The sequence below is a fragment of the Sceloporus occidentalis genome, unplaced genomic scaffold, assembly GCF_023333645.1.
Source record: "Sceloporus occidentalis isolate IW3139 unplaced genomic scaffold, rSceOcc1.0.p SCAF_1, whole genome shotgun sequence".
Lineage (NCBI taxonomy): Eukaryota > Metazoa > Chordata > Lepidosauria > Squamata > Phrynosomatidae > Sceloporus > Sceloporus occidentalis.
In genome coordinates, this window is record NW_028316981.1 from 2,538,998 (window position 1) to 2,560,296 (window position 21,299).

Below are 21,299 nucleotides of genomic sequence, written 5' to 3' on the forward strand. Positions count from 1 at the left end.
TGGAAGAGAGTGCAAGAAGCAGGGGCATGCTCCTGGCCCTGGAGGACGGGTCTGTGCAGCAGGGCAGAGAAAAAAGAGGCGTCCCTCCAGCCCTGGAGCAGGAGGTTGCTATGGAGGTGGAGATCTCTGAGGAACATGAATCTGCCAGCCTCTTCAGCAGTGAGATATGAGTCCCACAGCCCTCTTGCCACCCCCAAAAGGCGGAGGGCAGGTAGAGGGGGGAGGGGATGTTGTAGCCAGGGCCACTAAGAAGGGATTCAGAATTATGATATTCCCAAACAACATCTCCTTTCCCAAGGGTATCCCTTGCTTTGCACTCCATCCCTTACTACCCCTTCCCTTACAACCTCTCACCATGCCCACTTCACTGATTCCCTACGGTGATCCTGTCTATGTTGAACCTGCAGATCTGCGCATAAAATGTCATAAATTTAAGAATGAAAACAATTCTTTATTCATAAAAACATCCTGTGCCGGTCCTGCGCACATGCACAGATGACAGTTAATTTTTATATATATATATATATATATATTTCCCTTTAACAGTTGTATTATCAACAATTGTATTGTTAAAAACTATGTACAAGGGGGAAGAGGTCAAGATGGTGCTTTAGGGAGGGGAAAGTGGAGGTTAGAAGTGGAGAAGTTGTTGGAGGATATCGTCCAGCATTTGGTGGACCTTTTGGAGCCCATCCTCCAGGGCAGTCACCCTCTGCTCTGTCTGGCGCTCTGCGGGGGAAATAAAAAGAGGATGGTTATGAGAGAGCTGTGCACTCCATCACTCAATCCCACAGCCAAGGTTTCTGGATGCCCCCCACTCCCTCCCCTGGTTTCTCTGCCAGTCTTACTTCTCTGCTGGTCTTGCTTCCGAGTCTCCAGGAGGTGGTCCAGGACCCTGGCATCCACAGCCTTGTCCCCCTCCCAGGCTGTCAGATGGTGGCTCGGGCCATGCTCCTCTTGAGCAGCAGGTCCTGTAAAAGGAGAAGACACAAGTTACCAAGCTGTTGTGGGGGAGGAGGGACAGGAATGCCATGGAGGCTGTAGTCATACAGCCATCCCCCTCCCCTTGGGAACCTACCTTCTGCCAGACAAGCCTGTCCTTGATGCAGAGAGATGACAGCAGCTGCCTCCGGCTGTGTCTCCTCCTCAGGGGCAGCTTCAGTCTCTGAGGAGGAGGGCGACCTGGCATGGTGCCCCCTGTTCCTTTGCCTTCGCATCAAATGCACACCTGCAGTTGGAAACAGGAAGGAGGGACACCATTAGCACCTATGGAGGAGGGAGGGGAGGACTAAGGAAGGATGATGGGAGGGGAGGAATGGGCAATCCTGCCACTGTGGATGGCTGCCCCTCACCCACAGGTCTCACAGGCGGTCAAAAAAGGGTGGGCACTTGCAAACTAGGGGTGCTCCCCAAGGTCCTCCAGGACTTTAAAGAAGACCCCCTTTGGTGCCTTAAACTTAGTGCAGTACTGTTGTTAGGTCCTCCTGAAGCCCTGTTGCTGAAAGACTTGAGAAGCCTAGTGGAAAAAAACCCGTTTTGGCCTGTTTGTGATGGCCATCACCTTTCTTGCTGCTGTGCCACTCACAAGGGACTCGAAAAGGATGCCAACTTCTTGGTTCATCCAGTATGCTATATGGACAGGCACCCTCCTCCTGGCTACCAGTCACCATCCTGAGGTGTTGTACAGGATTGCAGGGGTATATATGGGCACTTGTGGCTGAGGGCAGATAGCCTGCGCTGGTTCCAAGCCAATGGAGACCCTCAGAGGACCAGTTTGAATCTGCTCCCCAATAGATGCCCTGTGGACTACCAATTGTTACAATCAAATGCGCCAATAGGGAAGCCTGAATTTCAGGGAATCGATACATTATCAGAGAGACGATTGGCAATTGAAGCACTTGTATCTTTCAGTACCTAGGAAAACTGGTACCGGGTGACCCCTCCATATCCTTTTAGTAGTGTGTGTGTGCATGTGTCCCTCAGGCATATGGGTAAGACTGCTTACAGAAGAGCATGAATGATAACCATACACAGACTGTGGATGATAGGATACATTTATTCAGCTGTTTATCATGTCACACTACACTCCTACCATAGCATCACAAATGGAGGAGGGGCATACTTCAGATTCTCCTGGTGAGAAAAAAATCTGCCAGGGCTTCCCTCACAGCCTCCCCTTCTCTCTGATTGACAGTATCATTGTCCTGCATGGGTGCTCCCAGGGTGGGCAGCACAAAATGGCACCTGTAGTGCAGTCCCTCATCCAGCACCCTCCCCTTCCTCTCACAGATATTGTGTAGGATCATTCATGCAGCAATGATGGGCACGACATTCTCTTCTGCCACAAGGAATGGGGCAGTAAGGCACCTCCATCAAGCCTTCAGCCACCTAAATACCCTTTCCACCACATTCCTAGCACGATTCAGGTTCTTGTTGAATAGTTTCTGCTTGCCATTGGTGGTGGCTTGGTAGCACTTCATGAGCCACTTCCAAATAGGGTAGGCACTGTCAGTGAGTAGGAGGGGGTCAATCTGCTGGCCCCTCAGGGTGATAGTAGGGTTCCCTGGCACACAGGTGCTATGGTCTCAAAGATGGAGTGCCTTACCACCCTCACATCATGAGTCAACCCTACCCATCCAACTTTCACATCCACTAAGTGTCTTCTGTGGTCACATGTCCCCTGCAGGACAACAGAATAGGTATTCCTCCAGTTCACAAACTCATTCCTCCACCCCAAGGGTGGCACGATCAGACAGTGGCACCTGTCTACAGCACCCACTATATGTGTGAAGCCAACCTCAGTGAAGCCATCCATGATCTGTGGGTGACAAGAAGGGGGAGAAGCAGGGGGCTTTATGACAACTCTGCCTTACCTGTGCAGGAATGCCAGAGATCACTCCAGGTCATTTCCTGTTGTACAAACATGAATGTACAGTAAAGGATGATGTATTATGCACAGGTTCACAGAAGTGCCAAGGATAAAGAAGGTTGTGCGACTTTCCTTACCTGACGTGCGTTCCTCAGGTACATGGTCGGTGACAGCAGTAACTTCTCCATGGCCAGGGTGAACTACACCAACACTTCCCCCGCAGTGGCAGTGCCAACCCCAAACTGCTGTGAGGTCTGGTCGTAGCTGTTTTTGTGTGTGAGTGTCCTGATGGCCATAGCTATCCACTTCTCCCCCGAGATGGTTTTCCTCATCATTGTGTCTGACCTCTTCAGTTCCAGACACAGGATATCCACTAGCTTGTGAAAGATGGCACAGGGCATTCGGAAGAATAACATCCATTACTCATCAGACCACATCCATGTGACAAACCTGTCCTACCAGTCAGTGCTTCTAGGGAACATCCAATAGAAGCATGTCCACCTCTTCTCTGACATCACAATGGCAGTACCGACAGTACACTGCTTGATCACTGAGGCACCCACTCTAACAGTTGTCTCTGCTGTGTTGTCTGGGTCATCACTACTGTTGTCCATGCGTGTGGCTGTTGAGAGTGGTCAATGAGACATCACTGCGGCGGCTGTTGTGGCTGTGCACTGCAGGCTGACAGTGCAGGCCACACAGGAGACATGACATCCATGATGTCGATGCCTCTTACAGTGTGCAGGTGCACAGAATTGTCAACATCTACTACTCAGTTGGCAGAGATTATTACTTCTCTGTTCCTGCGCACATGTGCAATCTCTGGCCAGAACGAGAGAAAAAATTTCCAACAATTTCAGCAGGATAGTTGAAATCTCCCATCACTACTACGTCTCTCTTTTCTGAGAGAGTGGTCATCTGTTCTAGAAAGGCATCATCCAATTCCTCAGTCTGACTTGGCAATCTGTGGTAGACTCCCACAATAACATCCTTGTTGTTTCTCTCCCCTTTAAATTTTATCCAGATGCTCTCCACCTGGCTTTCAGGATTGATGTCCTGGATCTCTTCACTGGTGTAAATATCCCTAACATATAATGCTGCTATTCCTCCTTTCCTGTTTGGTCTATTTCTCTTTAAAAGATTATATCCCTCTAGTAATATATTCCAATCATGAGACCAAGTTTCAGTGATGCCATTTATATCATATATCTTTTGTTGTCTAGGAATTCTTTATTAGTTTGTTGTTTTAAATGTAATTTAAAAACTTTCTTCAGTGGTTATCTGGATCCTGTTGGAATTCATAGAATCATAGAGTTGGAAGAGACCGCAAGGGCCATCCAGTCCAATCCCCTGCCATGCAGGAAATCCAAATCAAAGCATCCCCGACAGATGGCCATCCAGCCTCTGCTTAAAGACCTCCAAGGAAGGAGAATCCACTACACTCCGAGGGAGTGCGTTCCACTGTTGGACAGCCCTTACTGTCAGGAGATTCCTCCTAATGTTGAGGTGAAATCTCTTTTCCTGTAGCTTGCATTCATTGCTCTGGGTCCTAGTCTCTGGAGCAGCAGAAAACAAGCTTGCTCTCTCCTCAATATGACATGCCTTCAAATATTTAAACAGGGCTATCATATCATCTCTTAACCTTCTTTTCTCCAGGCTAAACATCCCCAGCTCCCTAAGTCATTCCTCATAGGGCATGGTTTCCAGACCCTTCACCATTTTAGTCGCCCTCCTTTGGACACGCTCCAGTTTCTCAATGTCCTTTTTAAATTGTGGTGCCCAAAACTGGACACAATACTCCAGGTGGGGCCTGACCAGAGCAGAATATAGTGGCACTATTATTTCCCTTGATCTAGACACTATACTACTATTGATGCAGCCTAAAATCGGATTGGCCTTCTTAGCTGCCGTGTTGCACTGTTGACTCATGTTCAACTTGTGGTCTACTTGGCCTCCTAGATCCCTTTCACATGTTGTCTCCTTAAGCCTGGTGTCCCCCATCCTATATCTGTGCATTTCATTTTTCCGCCCTAAGTGCAGTTCCTTAATTTTCTCCCTGTTGAAGTTCATTTTGTTAGCTGTGGCCCAGCTTTCTAGTCTATTCAGGTCATTTTGAATCTTGATCCTGTCCTCTGGGGTATTAGCTATTCCCCCTAATTTGGTGTCATCTGCAAATTTGATAAGTATGCCCCCAATTTTTTCCTCCAAGTCATTGATAAAGATGTTGAACAGTACTGGGACCAGGACAGAGTCCTGTGGGACCCCACTGGTCACTTCTCTCCAGGATGAAAAGGTGCCATTGTTGAGCACCCTTTGGGTTTGGCCGGTCAACCAATTACAAATCCATGTAACAGTTGCCTTGTCTAGCCCACATTTTACAAGCTTGTTTGCAAGAATATCATGGGAAACCTTGTCTTACTGAAATCAAGATATACTATATCCACAGCATTCTCTTCATCTAACAAGCTAGTAACTTTATCAAAGAACGAGATAAGATTTGTCTGGCATGACTTCTTTCTCTGAAACCCATGTTCACTTTTTGTAATTGTGGCATTGCTTTCTAGATGTTCACAGACTCTCTGTTTAATGATCTGCTCCAGAATCTTTCCTGGTACTGATGTCAGACTAACTGGACGATAATTGTTGGGATCCTTTTTTTTCCCCTTTTTGAAGATGGGGACAACCTTTGCCCTCCTCCAGTCTGCTGGGATTTTTCCTGTTCTCCAGGAGTTTTCAAAGATTATTGCCAATGGCTCCAATATTACATTTGCCAGTTCTTTTAATACCCTTGGATGTAGCTCATCTGGTCCTAGAGACTTAAATTCATTTAGGTTAAACAGGTACTATCTCTTTACTTATTTTGTGCTGAAATTCCCCTATTCTGTCCTCTGCTCCATTATCCTCAGGTTGAGCACCCTTTGCCTTTTCTGAGAAGACTGAGGCAAAGAAAATGTTGAGTAATTCTGCCTTTTCTCTGTCTTCTGTTAGCATTTTGCCATCTTCTCCATGCAGTGGCCCTACCGTTTCCTTCTTCTTCCTCTTGCTGCGGACATATCCATAAAAGCCCTTTTTGTTGTTCTTAACCTCTGTAGCAAGCCTGAATTCATTCTGTGCTTTAGCTTTTCTGACCTTATCTGTACACATGCTAGCTATTTGTTTGAATTCCTCTTTGGTGATTTCCCCATTTTTCCATTTCTTATACATGTTCCGTTTAAAATTTAGTTGAGTTGAAAGTTCCTTGGTCATCCATCCTGGGTTCTTGTGTCACCTCCCATTTTTCTTTCTCACTGGAACTGTTTTAGTTTGTGCCTTCAGTATCTCCCTTTTGAGAAACTCCCATCCATCTTGAACTCCCTTCTCTTTTAGTATTCCTGAACATGGGATCACTCCCAGTATTTCTCCAAGTTTACTGAAATCCACTTTCCTAAAGTCTAGACTGCGTGTCTGACTATGCCTGGCTTCTCCTTTCCATTGTATAACAAACTCCAGGAGAACATGGTCACTTCCACCTAAGGATCCCACCGCTTGCACCCCATTAACCAAGCCATCCTTGTTGGGTAGGATCAGATCTAAAATAGCTGATCCCCTTGTTGGCTCTTCCACAATAACGTCCTTGTTGTTTCCTTCCCCTTTAATTTTTATCAAGATGCTCTCCACCTGCCTTCCAGGATTGATGTCCTGGATCTCTTCACTGGTGTAAATGTCCCTGACATATAAGGCTATTCCTCCTCCTTTCCTGTTTGGCCTGTTTCTCTTAAAAAGGTTATACCCCTCTATTTCCACATTCCAATCATGAGACTCATCCCACCAGGTTTCAGTGATGCCAATTATATCATATTTGCTTTGTTGCACTAGGATTTCGAGTTCATCTTGCTTATTTCCCATGCTCTGTGCATTAGTGTAGAGACATCGCAGACCATGTGTGTCAGAAATCCCCTTCATTCAATTATTCATTCGGGGTTCTGTCATGATGAGTTAAAGAGATTAGATTAAGTCACTTAAGTTAGTAATTAGTTCCATGCACATTGATGATATGTACTGTTGACTATATGAGGTTATGGTAGTAGATGCAGTGGTCCTTTACTTTGTGGTATGATGGGTTGGAATGCTTGAATGCTGCATCTTAGGAGTGGCAGATGGTTAAAAGCTGCTGTTCCTATCTAGTAGTGAACATAGACACACACACACACACACACACCTGTATCTATCTATCTATCTATCTATCTATCTATCTATCTATCTATTCTCACATAAATATAAATCTTAGGTTGTGTTAGCAATATATGTATGTATTAAATAAAGGTTTGTATCTGTAGGACTCAATTGGAAAGGCATTATGGGAAATGCTCATCTGCGGCCATGATCTGTAATCGGATGGGTCACGTAAGCAGAGACTGGCTAGCAGGGCAAACAGGAAGAATCCTTCACACCCTGAGACAGATTTATGACTGGGAGATGTTCCACAGATACAAGTCATTTAGGCATCAATAGCTTCCCCATGGCAGAGGATGTCTAGGGAACAAGTGATGCCTACATTGGGGTTTGCTTTGATGTAGGGCTCCAACCTCCGCTGAGTGGGGGTGAACTGGAAAACCCATCTGGGAGGGACAGGAAAAAAAGGTGGGTGTCAGTGATCGGTTTAAATTAAGACTTCCCCTTTGTGTGCCTCAGATTCTGCAAAGACATGGTCCAGGGTGCTTCTACCTTTGTTCTTTACAATAAACTTTTTGTTTTACATTAAGTTGTTGTGGATTATTTGGTCAGAGTACATCCCAAGTCTCACAATGTGTTCCCTTTACTTGCTGCCTGTGCAAACATTTTTGACTCCAACTGTTGGGTCCTTGCTCTGTTTGTCTTGTTCCCTCTATGACAGTTTGGCTATTTTCTCCAAGGTTTTGCCTTCCAGAATACTGTCTCCCTCCCCTACATATCTCAGTTTAAAGCCCTCCTGATCAAATTTTTGAGACTATTGGCAAAGACGTTTTTGCCAATTGGCGTGAGATGCAACCCATCCCTTGCCAGAAGTCCTTCCTCATGGAACCGCAGCCCATGATCCAAGAATCCAAATCGTTCTTCGCGGCATCATCTGCAGAGCCAGTTGTTTACATCCGCTATTTTCTTCTCCATTCCTGGACCATGCCCTTCGACTGGGAGAAGAGAGGAGATGACAACCTGTGCATCCACCTCTTTCAACTTCCTACCTAAAGCCTCATAATCCCTTATGATATTCTGAAGGCTATGTCTTGCAATATCATTGGTTCCCACATGAACCAAAAGAAAGGGGTAATGGTCAGTAGGCTTGACAAGTCTTGTCAGCCTCTCTGTCACATCACGGATCTTTGCCCCGGGGAGACAACACACCTCTCGAGACATCTTGTCAGGCCCACAAACCACTGGTTCAGTGCCTCTCAGCAAAGATTCCCCGATGACCACCACACGCCTCCTCCAAGGCTTAGCAGTGGCCGTTCCCTTTGGTGGAGCTCTCTGGGTCCCCTACTCTGTCCCTGAGGTCTGTCCCTGCTGCTGTTCCTCATCATCCTTGATAGTAGAGAGAGATTGAAATTGATTCTGCAGCTGTAAGCTTACAGAATGTTCCCTGGTTTCCCTACTTCTGTGTGTGACCTTCCTCCAACTATCTACTTCTGTTGTGTGTGAAGTGACCTCCTCTTCCCCAGCAACTTCCTTTGTGTGTTTCCTGTCCAGGACCATCTGGTCCGTTCTGGTCAGGAAAACCTCTTCCTCCCTATGATGCTGAAGTGTAGCAACCTGGGCCTCCAGTACTTTCTCTTCTAAAAGGGCTACCAACTTGCACTTGGGGCAGGTGAAGTTCCCCACATCTCTAGGCAAGAAGACAAACATCCCACAGGTGTTGCAGGTGACTGCAGCAGGGCCTTCAGTGGCCATACTGAGAAGTCTTAAGAAACAAGACTGTGGGTTTCCCCTGCTAAACACCAGTGTAAAGAACCCCTGATGGCTTGGCCTTTGTCCCCAAACTCTGTCCTTGAGTTCAATTCACTGGCCTTATAGTTATGTAGCCTAGCTCCTTTCAGAGCAAGTTTCTGACTCACTTCCTTTGAGCAGAAGTATCCACAAGCCCCTTAAGGAAAAAGGGAAAAGAAAATGTGGAAAATTAAAGGGCCCCCCTCTAACAGTGTTCCCAGGCCAGCTTCTCCTGTGTACTCCAACCCCTCCTTGACTATATAACAATTTTTTAAAAATAAAAATAAACAATTCGCGCACCATTAGGTGCGCACCTCCCCCATATGGGACTGTCTCTCCAGACAGAATTAGAGGTCCACCATTCTAGGGAGTTCAAGACCGTGTCCAGTACCAAGACGGTTAGCTTGGTCCTCTGGGCAATGTCCTCCTGATGAGGAAGAAGGAGCCATTGAAGTGGTCTGGAATGGAGTCGTGCCCATGGCAGGCAATCCATAGCCGAGATCATCAGTTCTTGAAGGTGTGCCAGGAACATGATCTTGGTGTACTGTTTGTCGTGTCGCCCAAGAGATGGCCTCTATTCTCTTGGGAGAAAGTGAGACATTCTCAACATGTTGAGGATGACTCCCTAGTGTTGGATCCTCTGTGAAGGTGTAATGGAGCTCTTTTTTAGGTTTACCAGGAAGCTGTGGAATTGTAGGGACTGCAGTACCATGGAAATGTCCCAGAGACCTCCCTGTTCTTGTGAGGATTGAATCAGGAGATCATCCAAGTAAGGGTAGATGTGAAGATGAGTGCTTCTCCAGTGTGCCACCAGAATCTTTGTGAACACCCTGGGGGAATGATGACAGACTGAAGAGAAGAGCTTTGTACTGATAGTGAAGGCCATTGTAGGCAAATCACAGATATCTGCAATGATTCTTGTGTTTGGGCACATGAAGGTATGCATCCTGAAAATACAGAGAAGTGAAAAAAATCCCCTGGTTGAATGGCCTCCAGAATAGATTGCAAGGTTTCCATGCGGAATTTTTCTTTTTTACCGACTTGTTGACTCCCCTGAGATTTAGGATCGCTCTCCACGATCCATTCTTTTTGGGGACCAGAAAAAAGGTGGAGTAGTGTCTGTGAGTGAGTGAGTGAATGAATGAGACAGACAGACAGACAGACAGACAGACAGACAGACAGACAGACAGACAGACTGACTGACTGATGGAGGATCCCTCAGCGACTGAAGAGCAGAAAACAAATACAAATAATACTGTCTCTAATGATGCAACTGGACTTGAGCTTAAAGGACATTCAGCTGCTGGCCTGCACAGAGATGAAAGAAAAATCCCAAGCTGTCCAACATCAGTAGAAAAAGGAGGGATCCCACACTTACAGTAGATTGATTCAATCCAGGAAGCCACGGCCCTGAGTTTGCAAGACTCTGCAAGCTGATGGCTGGAGATTTTGGAGCTCTCTCATTCATAGATGGATCTTGTAGTCCCTCTGAGACTAACTGAAAGAACGAAATTCTACAGACTAAAATGGCTATATCTTTGAACTTTCTCATTCATAGTCACCAGAAAGTGAATTCATGTCAGAGAACAAAATGAACAAATAATTGCAAAAAAGTTGCTTCTTAGTGGGAATAGTGTCTCAACTTTGCCAGTCACAGGAAACTCCTTAAGGCAGGGCTGGGGGGATAGGCGTCTTTTTGGAGGCCCTCTACCCCATACACCACATAATCCCGCACCTTGCCTATTGAAGTGGGCTTGCAGTGATAGGGGCAGCATTGTGTATGGAGGTGTCTTGTACATCATTGAACAATGAACTTAGACATAGAAAATATATCCAGAAGTAGCTGTATTGGTCTTATAGCAAAGTACAGTATCACCCAAAAACCACAAAACAATACCTTTATTGGGCCAGACAGTGGACCTTCAAAAGCTTGCAACATATATAATGTGCATTTTGGTTGGCCCAAGAGTGAGGCAGCAGCCTCAGACAGTCCACTGCAATCCAGAGTTGCCTGAGCATAACTTTTATTGATGTTGGATTTTATTGGTTTTTATTGATATATGCTTTGAGATGATATTTTTATGATGTGAATGTTTTAACTGATGCTGTAAACCACTTTGATAGTCTCGGAAGAGCAGTATATAAATAAAGCATATTATTATTATTATTATTATTATTATTATTATTATTATTATTATTATGATGTCTGCAAGGAGAGGCTAATTCCATGTACTATAGCAGCATGGCACAGCACATGCCAATGACTGTATGCCAGTGTGCAGTTGAAATGCACAATGTTGCTATATGTGCACCTTCACTTCTGCCAATCAACAGAAGACACCTGATGTGCTATGGTGAATAATTCTTCATCCAGGTGTCAAGTGACTTACCCATGGGTAATGTCCCTAATACGATGCCAGCCTTAGGTGTTCCAAAAGGGCAGCACATTTTTAACTTTATTTATTCTTTTTCTGTTGGGAATGGACTTCCTTGAAGGGTGGTGGACATCTTTGCAGACTGATTTGGTTGTGTGTTCCTGTACAGAGGCAGAAGGTTGGAATAGTTTGCCCTGGCAATCGCTTACATCTCTAAGGTTTTGTGATCCTGTGTTCTGAATCCCTGTTGCCATCAGCCCCTGCCAGCCTGGCCTGTCCTCCCTCATCTTAGCCATTGGTGAGGAATAACGTGGGGTAATGGTTCATCAACACATGGAAGGCCATTGATTCTCCATTCCTACTCCCCTCTGATCAGAAAGAAGGTTTTAATATTGGCATCATATCAGTGTAGGTGTTCGTGAGTAGGCTACATGAGGACACAGAAGATTAATGAACTAAAACAGTAATGTGCCTCCCCTTGGATTTATTGCATATACTCATGTATAAGTCTATAAATTTTAGTTGAAAACCTGACCCCCCAAAAACAGATTGACTTATCCACAGGTCAATGTAAGTACTATGCCTTAACTGAGTAGAGTGGTGAAAGGTGAGAGCTTAACCTTCGCTCTCTCCACTTCTGGCCTTTTTGAATGCTTGGACAGGAAAATGGTGGTGGCAGTGGCAGCTCTTTGACCCTTCCTCTCAAAGGAGCTCCAAGCTTTGAATGATTTGAATAAGAAATCTGTGTATGTTTGTCAGTTTTTTCTGGGTTAAAATCAGTGTTATAAAGTTAAAGGCTATAATCACTGCTAACATAGCTGCCATCTGCTTTGCCTTTTCATTCTTTTGGATATCTGCGTATTTTTTTAACTCTACCTTTGCCTTCTTGCATCACTCACAAATTGCACAGCCACAATTTACTGTAATTCCTTCCTCATTCAGCCAGCCTTTTTAAGTTCTTTGACAGCGTTTTGCTTTGTCTTTGACATCCTCTGGTACTTGCCCCTAAAATATCAAAATCCATAATTCTGGCCCCAAAACCTGCCTCAACTTCTAAATGAGGTCAACTTTTAGCTGAGTATATGCCATTTCCATGGTATGACTACAAAGTGCTTTACAGTAACATTAGTACACAACATTTCCATTCAGTAGCAATTACAACTCAAAACATTACACAGCACAAAATAAGGTTCAGCAAAAAGGAATAGGGCTGATCTAATCAGATTGAATTAGAACAGACCCTCTTTCTTATAAGAATTTATATTTATTGATTGATCTTGAGTATTTATACCCCGTTCTCCAGCTTACAAATTGTTAATTGGACATTTCCCTGCCTGCAGGCTTACAATCTAAAAAGACAAGTCACAAAAGGAGAAGGGAATGGCAATGGGGGAAGGGGAATACATCCAGCAGGTCTTCTGTCCCAGCTGAGGCCTGGACCACAGCAGATGGACTGGAGGGAGGACCCTTCCTCATACTGTGGCTGGCCTGCTCTTCTGTCCCTCTGAGGCTGGATGATGGTGGGTGGAGGTAGGGCCTTCTTGTTCTGGCTAGGCCTGAGAGAGCTGGCCTGCCCTTCTCTCCCTTTGAAGCCACACACACACACACACACACACACACACACGAAAATAATTTATTTAGCAAAAATACACAGCAGTTTGCACCAAGCTTTTATATACATGCATGCAACATCTACTCTTGACTACCCTATTCTGCAATTTTAACTTTTTTACTCTTGACTTTGCAGACCGCTACAATTACATCTTTTAAATACTGGATTTCTTTGCTCAACTTATCTGCTTTCTCTCTCAGGGCCTCATTTTTCTTTTCTAGTTCTCTACACTTTCCTGATAAGACCTCTTGCTCTGCCGTTTTCTTCTGCCGATACCGGGTAGCTGCCTTCTTATTTTGTTCCATCTTCTTCAGTTTCTTGTTTATCCTCTTTTCTGCTTTTATTTTCAATGATGCTACCTTTTCTGCAAGGTGATCATATGGAAGAATAAAACACTATTTAAAAAAAAATTACACAGCAAATAATGCCATTAATGAATGATTAGTAAATCAGTGAATAAATGGAATGAAAACAATATGCAAAATCTTTTATTAAGAACTAAGGGGCGAAGCAGAACCCCCCCGAAAGAGTGCCTCTGCCAAGGCAAACACATTAAACGCATTATTTATTTATTTATTACGATCAACTGATCGAACATAAGGCAAACGCATGCTGCAGCCCCGATCCGGCACTTTGCCACACCGAACAAAGATGGCAAAATAAAGCTCCTTTTCAAAATGGCAAAAAGCCACCCTTGCTGCCAGGTCGGTGGCTCTTTAGGGATTCCTTGAAGCACTGCATGTAAACACTTTGACAAAGAAGGGGTGTGATCAGGAAAGAGTCGAGGCACCTGGCATGTGGTCACCAAGCCCCCACTCCTCCCCAATGACGGTGTTTATCACCGGTCTGTTGAGGCCCTAAGATACTGTAGAAAATTTAATCTCCAATCTAATCTGGGATGCAATAAAACAAGTGTAGCAAAAGTGTGACCTATTGGTCACATGTGGCCCAGGTCAATTTTTTTGCTCCTATTTGTCTGCCCTCTAGAGGACATGGGGGACATTTATGTCATCTTTCTGCTCAGTTCCTGTTGCCAAAAGGATCTCTCCTTGACATCAAATGCCCCAAGGGAGTTAAAAATATTGTGTAAATGCCTCTCATACCCCATAGAGCATTTTTGGACAAAAAAGTTGTGTTTTGGTTTTGGTTTGGTTTTGCAGTGGTTCACCCCTCCAAGATCTCCTGGAAGGTCTACCCTGCATGGCAATTTGCAGATAAAGTCGCTCTGATCTGCTCCAACTTGGATGCTGTAGTGCCAGTGGATATAACCTTGCACCTGTCTGTCCAGTGTTCATTGATACTTTTCAATTTGTGCAGCCTGATGATGAGGAAAAGATAATTGGAAAGGTGAAAGCCACCAAATGTGTGTTAGATCCTTGTCCTTCTTGTCTAGCCCACATTTCACTAGCTTGTTTGCAAGAATGTCATGGGGAGCCTTGTCAAAGGCCTTACTGAAATCAAGATATATTATATCCACGTCATTCCCTTAATATTAGCAAAAAAAAAAAAAAAAAAAAAAGAGAGAGAGAGAGAGAGAGATCAGATTTGTCTGCCATGACTTATTTCTCTGAAACCCATGTTGACTTTGTGTGATTATGGAATTGACTTCTAGATGTTCACAGACTCTCTGTTTAAGGATCTGCTCTAGAAGCTTTCCTGGTATAGATGTCAGACTAACTGGACGATAATTGTTGGGTTCCTCTTTTTTTCCCTTTGTGAAGATGGGAACAACGTTTGCCCTCCTCCAGTCTGCTGGGACTTCAAAGATTATTGCCAATGACCTTGATATTACATTTGCCAGTTCTTTTAAAACCCTTGGATGTAGTTCATCTGGTCCCGGAGACTTATATTTATTTAGATTAACCAGATATTCCTGTACTACCTCTTTACTTATTCTGTGCTGCATTTCCCCTGTTGTGTCCATTTCCCTCAGTATGAGCACCCTTTTCCTTTTGTGGGAAGAGTGAGGCAAAGAAGGTGTTAAGTAACTCTGCATTTTCTTTGTCCCGTTAGCATTTCTCCATCTTCTCCAGGCAGTGGCCCTACCATTTCCTTCTTCTTCTTCCTTTTGCTACAGACACACAGACAGAGCATGGTCCAGGAAGGGAGAGGAAAATAGCAGGTGTGAATAACTGGCTCCGCAAATGGTGCCGTCAAGAACAATTCTTGGATCATGGGCTGAGGTTCCATGAAGGGGGACTTCTGGCAAGGGATGGATTGCATCTCACACCAGTTGGCAGGAACCATCTTAAATATATGTTGATTTAAGTTCATTGTGCAACAAGGTACAAGGCACCTCCTTACACAACACTGCCTCCAGGTGTGTGACTGCAGAAAGATGTGCTGTGTGGGGGGAGTGATCATCTGAAGAGACACTGGTTCCCCAGCCCTGCCTTAAAGAGCCACCTGTGACTGGCATGTTAGAGATGTGTGGGCTAAATGATGATGTGATTGATGTTTGTAGTATTTGTTCCTCATTTTTGTTTGTATGGTGTATTGTATATGTCATTTGTTAAGGTAAAACCTGCCAATGCAGCCCCAATTTAAAAGAAAAAAAAGTTTTACCTTTGTTGGAGGTAGAAACTTCAAACAATAAAGTCCCAGTACATGCATCTATGTAAAACAATGTGAACACGGTGTTATGTACTGTTTATTTTATGTAGATGACATTATCTTAATATATGAATCAAATGAACAAAGAAGAATTTGAAAGACAATTAAGAAATACTTTTGAACTGAAATGCCTAGAACATGTAACATATTACTTGGGAATGGAATTAGAATCATAGAGTTGGAAGGACCACAAGGGCCATCCAGTCCAACCTCATGCCATGCCGGAAATCTAAATCAAAATAGAAAAAGGTACTACTAATAATTTCCTACTTTATTAAAATAATAAAATAAAAAACAACTATTGCAAGATTTTGGAATGCTGGATACCAAACATGTGAAAACATCAATGACAGTAGATTTTCAGAAATGTACTGAAAGCCCACTGTTTGAACAGGCTGATTTATCTAGGAGTATTACTGGCAGCTTACTGTATATTGCAAAACTAATAAGATCCAATATTAATAATGCAGTCAACATTTTAAGCAGAAAGGTAGAAAATCCAACTCAGAAAGACTGGTATGATATCTAAAGAGTATTACAATTACAATTAATGGTAAAGGATCAAATGAACTAGAATGTTATGTTGATGCAGACCATGCTGCTGATAAATAATGTAGAAAATCCACTTCAGGGATAGTAATAACATATCAAAATTCATTGAATTATTAGTGTAGTAAAAGACAAGGAATAGTTGTAATATCCAGTACAGAAACAGAATACATGTTTGTCAACTGTATGTAATGAAATTTTATGGTTAGATAATTGTTATCAGACCTTAATATGAACCAAGTAGGCTGTGTTTTTCCTTTTCTCCTCCTTCCATTACTTTGTCTTAAAGCCTTTAATATTTCTTCTAATATTTAATCTGTTCTTCTTATATGCATGATCTGTCCTCTCCTGCCTTGGCAACTACCTACAAAAACAACTATGTTTTCTTTAGTCTTTGCTCTCTAACTTCACAATGTCCTGATCAGATCTGATTCTCTTCCATAGGATGTAACAGATATTGAGCTGTGCTTTTCTTCCTATCCAGATATGGTTTTCTGGTAACTCATGGGAAGAACAACCTAGTCCCATTTCAGAACCTTGGAGTGGTTGTTGACACGTTGCTGAGGAGATTCTACCTGACCAAACAAAGGGTAAGATCCATGAAGAACACCCTCAAGCAGCTAGGTTGTTCCCAGTTATCGGACCTAGTGTTACTGGTGCACCTATAGTGCCTGATCTGCTTCAGTTAATAGTTTGGCATGGACACAATGTCATGCCAGGAGCCTTCAGTAGTCCCTCTAGCTGTATCCAAAATAGATGGCACAGATAAATCACCTGCTCCAGGATGTAGCAAAATAAGTTCAAACCCCTTTGAATGGTGGTTGTTGCCACCAATCAAGAAGGATTGTCTGATCTGGGCCCTGCTGGAGTTCCAAATAATGCCAGCTTAGGGGGATGGTGAGCATTTTGTGACTCCCAATAAGAAAAAAAAAAGTAGGATCAACAAAATCTTGCTTGAGCTACAACCAACAGTGTTTGTTGTTACCCACAAGTACTAACAGCTCAATTCTGATTCAAATTCACAAGTTAACATTAAAGGTGCATTTGAACCAAAGGACTGACCCAATCCAGGTCACTGATGGCAAAAGCAACATTTCTAATAACTTGGTTCAAGAAATGATTTCAACACCTTTTTGTCACAATCAAAAGAGTTGGTAAAATTGTGGCATGTCTTGGATGCATTTTAACATGCTACAAGAAGATTGGGAGATTTACATTGCAGCTACTTCCTCTGCCCTAGCAACAATCACATCCATCTTAGATAAATGTAGGACATGACATGGCCTTCATCCTCCACATTTACATGCCACCACTGTTGAGTTGCCTTGAATCAAAAGAGGCTTCCTTTGGAAGACACATATCTTGTGGTTTTCATATAAGTGATATGCCTCAGTTCACCCACCCATTGGTCAGGGAGCTTTCATAAGTCCCATGTTATAGGATGTTTCCACCTCCATCGCTGAAAAAAGGCACATTGGTTCTTACCTGTGAAATGTTTATTTTCAGCAATGTAGGTGGGAAAATTCTCTCCACCCATGTAGGTGGGAAAATTCTCTCCATGACTGTTTTCCTTGGCTCTGCAAGGGTGGTTGTTAGTAAGTTACTTTTAGTTTGAGTTTATGGTAGTTTCTATTTATTATACTTATAATTGCATTTAATGCTCTCTGAGTTTGTTTTCTATCCTCAGCTATAATATTGACTAAAGGATGGTGGGGGCTGCTCCCTCTGGTGGCTACTCCTTCAAGTCTGTTTTTCCTGCAACGAGATGGAATCAACCTTTTAAATCCTTTTTAAATAAAAGATGGTAAGGCCTTCTTCTTATCTTTAGTCTCAGCCAAGAGACTTTCCTCCAAACAATTTGCCCCCAGTAAGAGGTGGAAATGTCAGATTTTGTTTGGAATGGGCATCTATGTGCCAGTTCTTTAGTTGAATCTGCCCTTGCACTGGAACCGAACCAGTTGTGCTCTTGGATTCCATTGAATCACATTTAAGCTAGTGTCTCCTGAAATAGCCACTACCTTCAACCATTTGTTAATGCCCTGGCAGAACTTTATTTTGCTCTTACATGTTTTTTTTTAAACAAGTGTGCTAGGCCACACATGAGCTGCTCCAGAAAAAATGGAAATAGCAGAGACAACTTTCATTGAGTATAAACTCTGGCAACCACAAGTGGGATCTGTTGATTCCCATGACAAATTGAGGTGAATTGTAACACTATACACACACACACACACACACACACTCCCTCAGAGTGTAGTGGAGTCTCCTTCTTTGGAAGTCTTTAAGCAGAGGCTGGATGGCCATCTGTCGGGGATGCTTTGATCTGGATTTCCTGCATGGCAGGGGGTTGGACTGGATGGCCCTTGCGGTCTCTTCCAACTCTATGATTCTATGACAAACAGCTATTAGATTTGGTCTCTCAATAAAAAGCTATGGGGCCTTATGACCTTCATAAAATCTGCATGAAATGAAGTATTTGATGTGAAGTCAAAGGCTTTCATGGCTGGCATCCATAGTTTTTGTGGATATTTCAGACTATGTGGCCATGTTCTAGAAGAGTTTCTTCCTGACGTTTTGCCAGCATCTGTGGTTGGCATCTTCAGAGAATGCTTGCCTCGAAAAAGTGGGTGTATACACACACACACACACACACTGTGTGAGTCTGGGAATGCAGGCGTGATTTGCATGTGTATTGTTCTGTGCTGATGGCAGGCCTCAGGCTGGGAGGCTAATGCAAAAGGGGATTAGTGTCTGCTAATTGCTGATCATTATCTGCTGGGAAAGCCCCTGACAGACAGGCCAAAATAAAGCTGCTTCGAGTCACTTTGAGATAAGATGCATGCATCATTTAAACAGCATAAGAGTCCAGAAGCCGCTCCAAAGCCATGCTCCAGTCCTAAGGACTGGAATGTGGCTTTGGCTCAGCTTCTGGACTCTTAGAATGCATGCATCATTTAAACAGCATACCTCAAAGTGACCCGAAGCAGCTTTACTTTGGCCTGTCTGTAAGGGGCCAAACAATGGTTTCCCATTTGCATTTGCTGAGTCCTTATTTTGCTATTGCTCAGGACTGGTAGCCAAATGCAAATAGGAAACCACTCAGTCAAGGGCTTTCCCAGCAGATAATGATCAGCAATTAGCAGACACTAATCCTCTTTTGCATTAGCCTCCCCGCCTGAGGCCTGCCATCAGCACAGAACAATATACATGCAAATCACTTCTGCATTCCCAGACTCACAGTGTGTGTGTGTGTGTATATACATACATACATACATACACCCACTTTTCCCAGGCAAGCATTCTCTGAAGGTGCCAGCCACAGATGTTGGTGAAACATCAAGAAGAAACTCTTCTAGAACATGGCCACATAGCCCAAAACCCCCACAAAAACTAAGGAGTATTTGATGTTGAAGGCCCAGACTTGGATGTGGGGGGTGGGGGGGGGTGGGGGGAGGAGAATCCTTCCCTTGAGGAAGATCAGGATCCTCCAGCTTCCATTGATTTGAGTTGCCATTAAACTCCAACATATTAATTTTATACAATAATACCATAAAAACAAATATATACAAATGATACCATATATACTCGATTGTAAGTTGACCTCATATATTAGTCGAGGGTGGGTTTGGGGGCCAAAATTATGGATTTTGATATGACCTGTGGATAAGTTGAGGGTTAAACTTAGAGCCATGTAATGAAGGATGTAAAAGACGAAGAAGAAAAAACCCAATGCCAATGAACTTACAAAATTAAAACAGGCATAACTGTTTGTACTCATACTAAAGGCTGGATGGATAAGAGAGTAGAAGGAGAGGGGGGGGGTCAGTGCTTCCAGGGCAGATTAAACTCTTGCCTTTCACCAGGGGATGGCTATAATATGAGTTAAAGGTGCGTTACAGAGCGCCCAAATACGGCGCTCTGCCGGCGCTGCTGGTTGCCTCGTCTGGGAACTGCAGTGGTCAAACTGCGCGGTTCCCGGACGCTACAAAAAGAAACCCCAAAATGGCACTTCTTTTTGCGCCCCGGAAGTGGCGCCGCGAGTTGCTAGTCGCGCATTCACGGCGTCACTTTCGCTGCATGACGTTATACATCCGCAACGTCAAGATGGCAGCACCCGTGTAGAATGGGCGCCGCCATTTTGTACGTCCTCAGGATGTACTAGGGTTAGAGTGTGCGTAAAGCACGCCCTTTCCTAACCCTAGTATGTCCTGAGGACGTACTTTACACCCGTCTGTAATGGGCCTAAAGTACAGTACTTACATTGACCCATGGATAAGTTGAATCAGGGTTTTTTTGGGGGGGGGGAGGGTCAGTTTTTTAACCTAAATTCCTATACTTATACTTGAGGATATACAGTAAAAGCTGGAGCTTTGCAACATGTATAATGTGAATTTTATTTGGTCCAATAAAAATATCACTGTTTTGAGGATTTGGGGTGATACTGTACTTTGCTTTATGACAAACATGGTTACCCAGGCTATGACTAACATCATCATTTTTCTTTCTTTCTCCTTTATCATTTTTGACATCTCTACCTGATGAAGAAGATCTTGAAAACCCTGCAACATGTATAATGTGCGTTTTGGTTAGCCGAAAAAGGTATCACTGTTCTTGAAAAATTCAGTGTTCTATTCCTAACAAAGGGGCTTCTATCCTCAAAAAGGGCTTGAGACAAATTGGATCTCAAAGGCAGTAGCTTTTTGTCTTGCTAATGGTATTTAACATTTAGTTCCTGGACTGAATCTCCCAGTAGCCACATGGCCCACCTGCATGAATACCCTTTCATAATTGAGGACAACAACTACATAATCTTGATTAAATGGAGGGCTATCATCATCATTTTTTTTCTTTCTCCTGAATCATTTTTAACACCTTTGTCTGATGAAGAAGCTAGTGGAGGTCTGAAAGCTTACAAAATGTATAATGTGCATTTTGGTTGATCCAATAAAGGTATCACTTTTTTGTAGATTTTGGATGATATTGTGCTTTGCTATATGGTCAACACAACGACCCCTGGATATGTTTTCTATGTTGGTTTAAGTTCACTGTTCAACGAGGTAGAAGGCATATGAATAAACACTTGTTTCCCAGCCCTACCATAAGAGTGGCATAGGCAAGACACTATACCCACTAAAAATCAATATTTATGCTATTACAATGGGCCCTTCCCATATGCGGGGGATCCATTCCAGACTCCCCTGCCTGTGTAAAGAAAAAACTTGTATGCTCAAGCCCCATTGAAAACTATGGAGAGCACGCCTCATTATTGTTTCCAAGGCTTGCCTTCTGCATAGTCAAATCTGTGTATGGTACATCCGCATATGGCATGGGCATGTTGTAT

The 21,299-nt window shown here is 43.6% G+C and overlaps 1 protein-coding gene across 6 annotated transcripts in view; it reads right to left on the reverse strand.

Annotated features, from left to right (window-relative positions):
* Positions 1–419: 419 nt before the first annotated feature.
* LOC149320366 (zinc finger protein 202-like) overlaps positions 420–21,299 on the reverse strand; it is a 33,530-nt gene continuing 12,650 nt past the window's right edge. For 4 of the 6 annotated variants that reach the window (XM_089501855.1, XM_089501872.1, XM_089501870.1 and 1 more), the window contains 3 exons: positions 1,079–1,228; positions 849–971; positions 420–729 (listed from right to left, as the gene is read on the reverse strand). In XM_089501855.1, the coding sequence (XP_089357981.1) occupies positions 632–729; positions 849–971; positions 1,079–1,228 (371 nt within the window). In that variant the 3' untranslated portion in view covers positions 420–631. Of the gene's footprint in view, positions 730–848; positions 972–1,078; positions 1,229–12,406; positions 13,161–15,361; positions 15,410–21,299 lie in introns of those variants that run through there. The other 2 variants (XM_089501875.1, XM_089501879.1) reach the window with 2 other exon arrangements.